This window comes from Nesoenas mayeri, assembly GCF_963082525.1.
Source record: "Nesoenas mayeri genome assembly, chromosome: 14".
Classification (NCBI taxonomy): domain Eukaryota; kingdom Metazoa; phylum Chordata; class Aves; order Columbiformes; family Columbidae; genus Nesoenas; species Nesoenas mayeri.
In genome coordinates, this window is record NC_137556.1 from 7465472 (window position 1) to 7475642 (window position 10171).

At 41.2% G+C, this 10171-nt stretch overlaps 1 protein-coding gene across 1 annotated transcript in view; it reads left to right on the plus strand.

Moving 5' to 3' along the window:
- The window catches only part of RNF130 (ring finger protein 130), a 40592-nt gene extending 30714 nt beyond the window's left edge, over nucleotides 1–9878 (plus strand). Inside the window, exons 6-9 of the mRNA XM_080353287.1 lie at nucleotides 3429–3525; nucleotides 4523–4727; nucleotides 6760–6853; nucleotides 9691–9878. Of these exons, the coding sequence (XP_080209413.1) occupies nucleotides 3429–3525; nucleotides 4523–4727; nucleotides 6760–6853; nucleotides 9691–9706 (412 nt within the window). The 3' untranslated portion in view covers nucleotides 9707–9878. The remainder of the gene's footprint in view (nucleotides 1–3428; nucleotides 3526–4522; nucleotides 4728–6759; nucleotides 6854–9690) is intronic.
- The last annotated feature ends 293 nt before the right edge of the window (nucleotides 9879–10171 follow it).

Below are 10171 nucleotides of genomic sequence, written 5' to 3' on the forward strand. Positions count from 1 at the left end.
GGGACGAGGCAGCTGTCTGTCTGTCCCAGGCTCACAAGCCTGAGGAGTGTCTCGGTATTTTTTGAATTTCATTATGTAAGTTAAAAAAAAAAAGGAGCGTAAGCAAATGTCGGAAGGATTCCAGCAAAAGACAAACCTCATGGACAATTTTCTTTATTCAGATAGATTTACTCCACCATCGCACTGTTGCATCTCGGAGCTGAAGGGGCACAGGGTGAAAAGTGATCCAGGGGGTGGTGTGAAGGGCTGGTGAGAGATAAGGGAAGAGCCAAGTGGCAGGTTAGAGACAAGCACAGACTGACATTGGAAAGGGCAGAAAGATGGCCTGGGAAAGAAGCAATTTACAAGGCAGGAAGAGAATTAAAGTACTGAATATGTTGAAATATATGACTTTATAAGTCAAATTCTTAGTATTTCCTATGCTGGGCAAGAAGAGGGAAAGTGACAAAAGCAACTAAGCCAGATTTCCATCAGTTTGATTCTGTGCTGCTGCAAATAGCTGGTTTTTTTTCTTAAGAGCAAATTAACACCATATCTCAATGCCATCCTTTCTGCTTACTGCAGAACCTCTGTACCACCCCGTTTTCTCTGCTACCTGCTCGCGTCTCTCTTTTCCCCCAGCAATACTCTGTATTTGTGGAAAGCGCACAGGCTGAAGATGCTATTTTGATCAGGTCCCTTTGGTGGGACGCTGCACTGAGAGCAGGGAAACGCAGTGAGGTCTTGGGGAAGAGCACTTGTACTCCCCTTCAAAACCTTCTCCTTGCATAACACGCAGATTCGGAGGCGTTAACACCACAGAAAGAGATTTTGCCGTGAAAAGCTGCGAAGAAGCTGTGTTGTACAACAGAGTCGTCGTTATGGTGGTTATTGCAAGCTGGAGGGCAACTGGGTTGGGTGTGCTGACAGAGTGGAAAAATACCTGCGGGTCACCTGCTTGGAGTTCTGCCCGCACCGAGCCTCCTACAGCACCAGCAGCCTGGCGGTGACTCCTCCAGCCCCGTGGCTGTGGCACAACTGCGGCGCTGGCTCCTGGGGGAACCTAGAGCAGTTCACTAGGAGCTCTTTGGATTTATGGGCTTAGAAAACAAGTGACAGAAATATGAGGATGGGGGAGGTTTATGATAGTAGGAAATGCAAAGGCTTGCTTTGTCAGACTGAGTTTTTAGAATAATTCATGTGTTTACTATCTTCATTCCTGTATAACTCCTTTTTAAGTCTTGCAAGCAGAGAAATCCAGACAGAGCCTGAGCCACAGCGATGGTATCAGCAAGCTTTTAAAGGAGTAAATAAACTGTGTACATAGTAGGCAGAGCCACGCTGGTCTAAGTCAATAAATAACCTTTGAGGAACTGCACTTTTGCAACACATTAATAAACATTCTCGAAGGTTTCGGAACTAAAAGTAAAGAAGCAAGAGGCAACAGAAATGGTTGAGCTGTTTTGGTGCATTTGAACTATATCAAACTGTCAGTGACTTTAAATCAGTCATATTTAGCAGATGCATGTTGGCATCCATATCAGTTGCCTGCTTCACTTGCTCTGAGTGCTTCTACAGCACTGATTAGCCGATAACAACATATTAAAGCTGTTTTCATGCTTCTGTGGAGTCTTGGTGACCGCTCTTTCTCAAAATATTAGATTTTCAAGTTTGTCCTACTCTAAAAAACAGACTTCGGAATCTTAAAAGGAAACGCAAACAACAAAAAGCCATAATTTGCCTAACATGGAAAAATAGCATTTCTGTAGTTTTATGAGTAATGAAGGGAATGCATTAAGATTTAATAATGATAGAAATGAGTTAGTATTTTGGCAATTGTTTGAGCAGTAATGAATATATATATCCTGTTTCTCATGATTGCCATATTACTAAAAGGCTTAATCCACCAAAGTGACTAGCTGAGATTCTGTACATTTCTGTTCCTGCAGTATCTGGGACATAGATAGTCAACTGCAGGAGCAAATGAACTTTGCCTATATCATACTCTGTAAGTCTACGCATCTTTAATGGAGGTAGGATACATAGTTGTAGCTGATTGGAACCTAATTATGTTGATATACGTTAGTCCTGCCAGCAGTCTTAGTAGCCTTAGGCAAAACAATTATATATTGTCTTTTTCCATGTTTTTTAACAAATTCATGAGGCCTTTTTCTCCAGTCACTTTACAGACATATAAAAGATAATTATCTGATAACACGCCTCATTTGGTCTCTGCTTTTAAAATCCCAAGAGACAGAGAGCAAAGTCCCAAACCCTGTGATGAGCTTATCGAGGCACAGAGCAGGGAGTACAACCTGATAAAGGAGAGGACAGCCAGTGTCGTGACTTTATGGGGACATGCGTGACCTCCTGCAGACAGTGCTGGTGCCTCAAATAGACGGCAAGAACTCCATGTTCTCCCTCACCTGCTGGTTTCGGAGTGCGGCTCTTAGCTGGCTAAGCAGCCCTTGTAATTGCTGATCTCTGTCCTGATCACCAGTCTGTGGTGTTCGGCTGTGTCTGCACTTACTGGCTTTTTGCTTTGCAGGCGATACCACTGGAAATGAAAGATCTGAGTTCTTATCATAGGCAGTTACTCAGATTAGGTTATTATGAGTATTTGCTAAAGCTGTATTGCGTAGAAAGTTTGGGGATGCCCGTTTCTGCCACAACGATGCTCTGAAAAGTTCTTTACCTTTTGAAAAGCCAAGAGGACATTTCCTTTAATTCCTTTAAGTTAGATAAGGGGTTTTTTGCCTCTGTATAGCACTTCCCTCCTATATTGGTTTATATCAATCCCAACACTGATACATTTAAATTCATGTATGTGACTAAGACTTCGTATGCAATGTAGGTGGCAACTCAGACTGCTCTCTGTTGCAGAGTTCTCTGCTGTTCAAGTAGAAGCCCAGTTTGCCTTTTCATATGATCATCATATGATGGTGGACAGATTTTCCTTCCTGAATCAAGAAATACTGACTGTAGAAAAAACTTTATTTTTACTTAGATGTCATAATTACAAAAGCCCTTTCAAAATCAAACAGAAGCGTGTTTGATTTGGTCGTGCTGACTTGTGAATAAAATCGACTGCTGGTGGATCTGTGCTCTTCCTACCCCATTTATGACCAGGTTCTACAAAGGAATTGAGAGAAGACTTTGTACAAGGTTGTGGTGGGGACTTTGTTAGCATAGTTTTTCTGTCCATGTGCAAACTTACACCGGAATAAAAGGGGGGAGGGGAGGACGGCAGGGCGGGAATCTTCCTTTAAGTCTTTGTTCCTAGTTGAACTGTTAGTAAAGTGTTGCAGCAACAAGCAGGAGGTTTTGATTATTTTTTTTTCTGCTGGCTTAAATAAAAAAGAAGCAATCTAGAAGTTTATTAAAGCAGTTCTCATTGTATAAAATAGAATTGTTTGCAAATTATATATGTGCCTTGTCTGTTTTTGTAGGCATGTTTTCCACAAAGCCTGTGTGGATCCATGGCTTAGTGAGCACTGTACGTGTCCAATGTGTAAACTGAACATTTTGAAGGCACTGGGAATTGTGGTAAGTTGCAGTAGTGTGAGCTCTTCCTCCCATGTCTGAGACTCAGAACACAAGGAATCATGGTAGAGGAGAAAGGAGAAGGATGTTCCAGTGCCCGTAGTCAGAAAGGGTTTGGGTTTTTTTACCAATTTCTTTGCTGCTGATAAAGCTGATTTGTTGTTCTTTCCCCTAGTCGGTCATTGGGAATATATTGTTACATTTCCATTTATAACAATTTCTTATCTCCTGAAGTCTACTAGGTTCTCTATCATCTACCCTTTTCTCACCTCTTTCAACCCTCCTTTGTTATATTTACTCTGTAAATCTCTTGTTCTTGTTGTGGTCTCCCACAGACACTCTTAGATTTGTTTACATGTTAAAAGCCAAGCAAGTTTTCCTCAAGCAGCTCACGGGATCCCTGAGCATTGCTTTTGCTGACCAGTTCACAAAGGGACAGAAGTGTGGATTTTTCCATCTTTCCCATATGAAAAAAATTTGTGAGGTGGGAACAATGCTCTTTTCAGAAGAAATAAATGAGTAGGAAAGAGAAGAGCATATAAAAATACTGTGTAAAGCAGCTTTTGAGTCAAGCCAGTGAGAGTAATCAGGCCTCCATTTTTAGCTGTGTCAGTTTCAAATTTGCACGTTTTCTAAGATATAGTGGCAGATACATTGTGGGTGACCTATTTTTGCAGTTAATTACATACCTGGAGTTTTAGAGGAGGATACAGTAGAATTCTGCCCATGTCATCGTTGCTCCTGGTAGTAGACCATGCAGTTATAGGCTGTGATACAAGCATATTTGAGTCCATTCCTTGAATCTTAATCCTTTTTTCTGCTTCCTTCTCCACCTCGTCAAGGTGGACCGAAGGAGCAACTTCAGATAGAACTTGCTCATTTGTGTGATCTGAGGACAGCCACAGCGGCTGAATTAGCGTGTGTGTGGCTTCACTCAACTTACAGCCTTGCTACACGTAGAATATTTGCCCTTTTAAAACAGGATCGCTTGTTTTTCCAGCCGAACGTGCCATGTACAGATAACGTAGCCTTTGACATGGAGAGGCTCACCAGGGGCCAGCCCACCAGCCGGCGGTCGGCCCTGGGCGACTTTGCCAACGACAGTTCCCTCAGCCTGGAGCCCCTGCGCACCTCGGGGATGTCACAGCTGCCACAGGACGGGGAGCTGACACCGAGGTCGGGGGAGATCAACATCGCCGTGACAAGTAAGTTTTCTTTGGCTTCGAGCAGCGTTCGGTGGTTTTCCCGGAGCGTGGCGCTCGCTTTGCCGCAGCTCCATGCTGCGGGGCCACGGTGACGGGCGTCCCTGCAGGGACAGGGTGACCCCAGTGGCTCTGTAAGAGGCACACATTCCGTGCTGGAACCAATAACTTAGGGTATGACAGTGCCAACACTTCCATTATTAACAGTATATCCGGGTAGGTCTGCACGCAAAGAACACTGGATGAGCTAAAATAGCAACAGAATAACCCTCCTGAATTTGGTAACCACTACGAGAAGCTGGATTGCCAAAACCCTTTCAGAATACTTCACATGCAATCTTTTATACAAACATAAATATTTTAGTGGATTATTATTTTTGCAGACGTTTGTTCCCCTGAGAACGTTACTGCTGAAATTCTGACGTCTCTTAGCAGACGATTTTTTTGTACAAAATTTGTGAATTAAAAAAAAGTATTTGATGTAACAACATTTCAGTGTTGTCCAAGTGCTTTATGACATCAGGAAACTGTTCCTGCACTGCTTGCAAGCTCTTACCCATAAGAACAGCGTGAGAAATTTCTACTCACTGGATTTTACTTGAGGTTTTTGATGTATAATAGCACTGTAATGAATACAGTATGTGTGGAATTATATCATTTTTCGATATGCTGTACAGTCTCAATTTGATGCATGAATGGTTGTTTTTCTGGCTGAATTGCAAAAATGGAACCCATGCAGTACAACACTCTAATTTTCTCCTCGTGTTTTGCTTACGTGCCTCTATGATCTGGATTTTGAACTTAGTGACACTGTTTGCCACTCATGTATGTATGTATAGAGGCAGTATAACTGATACAGTCCATTAGAGTGTTTCTTTAGATGCTGCAGCAAATTAAATGTCTCATTAAAAATAATCTTATGAAACTCATAGTTCACATCTGGAAATGGAAAAAGGGAAATATCCACATACAAAATCTAGGTTCCACTAAGTCACTTTGACGCACAGTGTTTGACATCCGATTTGCCTTGTATTTGGCTCTGGTGAACAGAGAGCGAGTCTGTGGGTGCGCTGCTTTGTGTCCTGGGTGGGAAAACTCTGTAGTTTAACTGGAACTTCTCAGTACTTGGTTTTGCAGAAGGTATTTTTACTGTCTGTTCCCAGCTGTCACACTGCTCGTGCACAGACAAGATGCCAGGGTAAACCAAGAAATAATCAGGAACAGTTCATTCTGACAGTGTTTATAAAATAAAGCTTTAGAAAGCGCTGTTCAAATGTTTGGATTTTATGGATGGCACATGCATTCTTTGATGCATGAGAGTTAAACCAAAAGCTATATTCAACAAAAGTGTTTGTATTCCGGTCTGTTACTATGTGCCAAATTGGTCTTGAGGAGGGAGAACCTTGAATAGTGAACATTCTTTAATAGCCATCCTTATTTTTATTTTTTTAATGTGTCTGTACGTATACAACAGTGTTAAAATTATTTTTCCGTGTTATATTCCCATCTATTAAATGGAAAACTCTAGTTATGTTTTACTGTTGAAAAGTGATCCTATTTTTTTGTTTGCTTGGGTTTTTTTAAAGTAACACTATAGCATTTATTCAGGAGGGAGGGGGCAAAGACACAAATTGCGACTGTATTGGGAATGTTTATGTGAAGAGCTGCATCTCAGCGAATCTAAAACTAACCCCGACAACCTTTTCTAACTTGGGGGCAGACAGAATTTTCATTACACCTCCCTTGTTCCTGCATTTCACTTGACATCGTTAAACAATCTTCCTTTATCGCTAACCCTCGGGCTCAGCCAGGAAATATTGTTGTGCCACGCTTTTCTTCCACACCTCTCTCCGCTTCTTCTTTGCTAGCCTTGTCCCGGCAGTAACTCTGGCCTAACCTTCTGCTTCACCTCCTGGTGCCACTCATGGCTTAGAAGCCTCTTGCCTCCCGCCAGTGGTGTCTGAGGGGAATATTGGCATCGCTTTGACATAAGCCTTCTCCCACGAGTGATTTCCTCCCTTTCCTTTGTCAACAGAAGAATGGTTTATTATTGCCAGTTTTGGCCTCCTCAGTGCCCTCACACTCTGCTACATGATCATCAAAGCCACAGCTAGCTTGAATGCTAACGAGTAAGTAAACGTTCTATATGTTGCTGGTGGGTGTGTGTCGTGGGCAACGTTGGGAACAAATACCAAGAGAACAGACAGGGGGAAAAATGGGTTTTTCAAAGTGTCAAATGCCTTTCGTGCTTTTCTCAAATGTGAGCATCTCTGCTAACAGGAGGTTCCAGGGTGATATCTTAATTTACATTTAGCTGCATTGTCTGAGGAAATCTCCTTGCCGAGTGGCAATATGGAACAAGAACAAGAGAGAATATTTATATTCAGTCCTTGATAAACAGTCTAGGGAAATACTAGATTTTTTGCCATTCCATTAAATCCTCATGTTTAAAATTTGCCTGGCAGAGCCAGAATTTACCACCATCAGTTGCTTTTGAGAGTTTTCACTTCAATTTCTTGATCAAACTTCATATTAAAAATTAAAAAAAAAGATAAAATCTCTCTAATTGGCACACTTTCAGCTGAGAAAATATTTAAATATTTAAATAGAAAACTAACTTTTTGCTTATAGGAGAGATGAAAGCAATGACTACACTGAAGTTTCTTCTCAAGTGAACAGAGCAGACTGATCTTCTAACCTCTTACTTGCGTGTGCTTAAGAATTGCAGTCAAAGCAGCGCTTAGACACACACATTTCCTTTATGTTTGTAGACACCCCAGTTCCTCTCTTCGGACAGGCTGGACGAGAAATGGCTCTAGCACATGACTTTCAATGGTTTTTTAATAGTACTGTGTGTAGGCAAATATAAATCTGTTCCATGGATACATTAAATAGGTACATCTACCTATTCTCATTTTAGGTGTATGGAACATCTGGGCTCATGATATATATTTAATCATAATTTATTTGGGGAGGGAAAGGGTCAGCATCTTTCTTCATCTCCAAACATCTTGACACAGCTGAGTTTCCATTAAATGTGTTGATCTCTTACCAAAAGTGGGGTGAGATTCAGTCTCAGGTGCAGCTTCAAAATGGAGCTTTATGAACTAAATAGGTGTCCTTCTCTATAAGATGGAAACATGTCTAACAGTCTCCAGTGTAAAATTCTAGACAGTCTCAAGCTAATCTTCTACAGGAGGAGCTATAAGAAGTTCTTAGAGGTTTTGGCCATCAGGAACCTTTAATTACCACTAATTGGCAAATCTCCCTTTCCTCCTCTTTTCAGATACTAATTCCAAAGGGTGTGTAATGAAGAAAAGTTTTAGTACTTCAAATAGCCCTATCAAATCACCTCATTTATTTTTTCCCCATTTATCAAAATCTTGAAATTGCAACTATCAGTCAGCAACTCGGCACCATAGCTGTAGCTGAATGTAGTTAATCTGCACCGAAAAGCAGCTTGGGAAAGATGAGTTGTGAAAGGGGAACGTCTGCATTTCTGGGCATTTCCACATCGTTAGGAAGAAGACAAAGGAACCGCAGCCCGTGTGGTATCATCCAGATGTGGGCACTGATAGCAGTTGCATTTCTGCCTCGCCTTGCAACTCTTCTCTTTTGTTGTCTTTTGCTCAGTGGGATCTGAGTCTGTTTTTGCTGGAAGGACAAGCTTCTGTGCGCTGGCAGAGGGATGGGGCCTGCAGCGAGGTGTTTTCGCAGTGCTGTTCGCTCAGCACAAACACAGGGCATGCTGATGTGAGGAGAACTCCTTCCCCAGCCATAGGGATGGAAATGGGAGCGTACACAAGTGTATTCTTTGAGGCAAACTTAAGAAAACTGGGAATCACAGAAACCAGAGCTGTCAAAAGTCACTTACTTAGGTAACTGAGGTACCTACCTCAGCCTTTAACCTCAGCAGCTTTTTGGCTGAGTCCTTTGAGATCTAAGCAGCTTCCACAAGTGCTGCTGGGTTTAACTGCCCCTTGTAGACAGTTTAAAATGTGTGTGTGTGACAGTAATGCTTAGATTTATTGTTTTGTTGACACTTTATGTTCCCCAGTGCCAGACAAAGCATTTCCTGTGCTGGGTGTCATGCCAGATATGTGGCAGCTCCCCCTCACTGCGATTTCCATTAGATGTCATAACAGCATACCTGCTTTTTATGCTGTTCTGCATATAAAAAGCAGAGCTGGCAATACCCTACATTTGTTATGGTAGCGTTTCAAGAGGAAGCCGAGGGTTTTTTCTTATCAGAAAACAAAAGTAGCAAGAATGAGGCCATATAATAAGTTGATGCAAGTAAAAGGTGCCAAATATTCTGCATTAAAACTCACCTAAAAACATGTCCTGATCCCTTTTTTTTTCCTCTGTCATGTCTGCACCTTAAACATTTTATTTAGAGCAATAGTTCTCGAGTATGTGTGTGTGTGCACATATATCTGACTGTGTACGTATATTTGTGCATGTGTATATACACACACATATGCATTTTTAAATAGTTCCTGATAGAAGTAAATATTGTCTAAGTGATAAGAAAATAAGGAACCAGCTGCTTTTCTCTTGATGTCATAATATTCATGCACTATTACTATTAAATGATTTAGGTAGTGATCTAAAGAAACAAAAGAAACACATTGTATTTCTTAGGGAATGGTCAAAAATTACTGTATAACTGTGTTTTAATGTCCCAAAAGCCCGGATGTTGAATAGCACCACTTAGAGAAAGTTTTCAGTAGCAAATGGAATTTCCTCAGAAGTTTAAAAGTGCTCAAACCTCTGACTGTCCTGGATGTTTTACTGGTCCTGTAGGAATGATGTACAGACCTCTTTTAATGCTCTGGCCCTGTATGAGTAGTCATTTCTCACTAACTTTTACAGGTTGTTTTGCTTTTGGGTTTTTTGGGGTTTTTTTGTATTGGCAATATTACCTTTAATATAAATATTTTGTTCCTTTTTGTCTGCCCCACAGAGCAGAATGGTATTGAAGAAACGCTTTCCGGCCGGTTGCCTTGGATGGAGACACCTATTTTTATGCATCATTTATTGATCATGCAGCACAAGCAATTATTTAGTACATTCTATTTTTTCATAAAACTTGCTGATGCCAAAGCTTTGTATTAAGGAAAAAGTGAAGAAATAAAAACTTTAATTATGAAATATTACTCTCTGGGAATTTTTATTTTTCTTCTTCGACTTTCTGTATCCGCACTTAAGTTTGACAGCCTTTGGTAAATTTTATAAAGTGCTTTATTTCCTTTGAATGATTTCGTCTTTGCAAATCTCCTTTCATTTTGGGACACTGGAGCTACCAAGTGGCAATCTCATGCTGTGCCATCCTCACGATGCCACCCGGCGCTGGAATGAATAACGAGAGTATTATGGTCAATCACTCCAGACCAGCTTTTTAGGGAGAAAAGCTGGGCTGAGCATTCTAGTATATAACAGGTTTA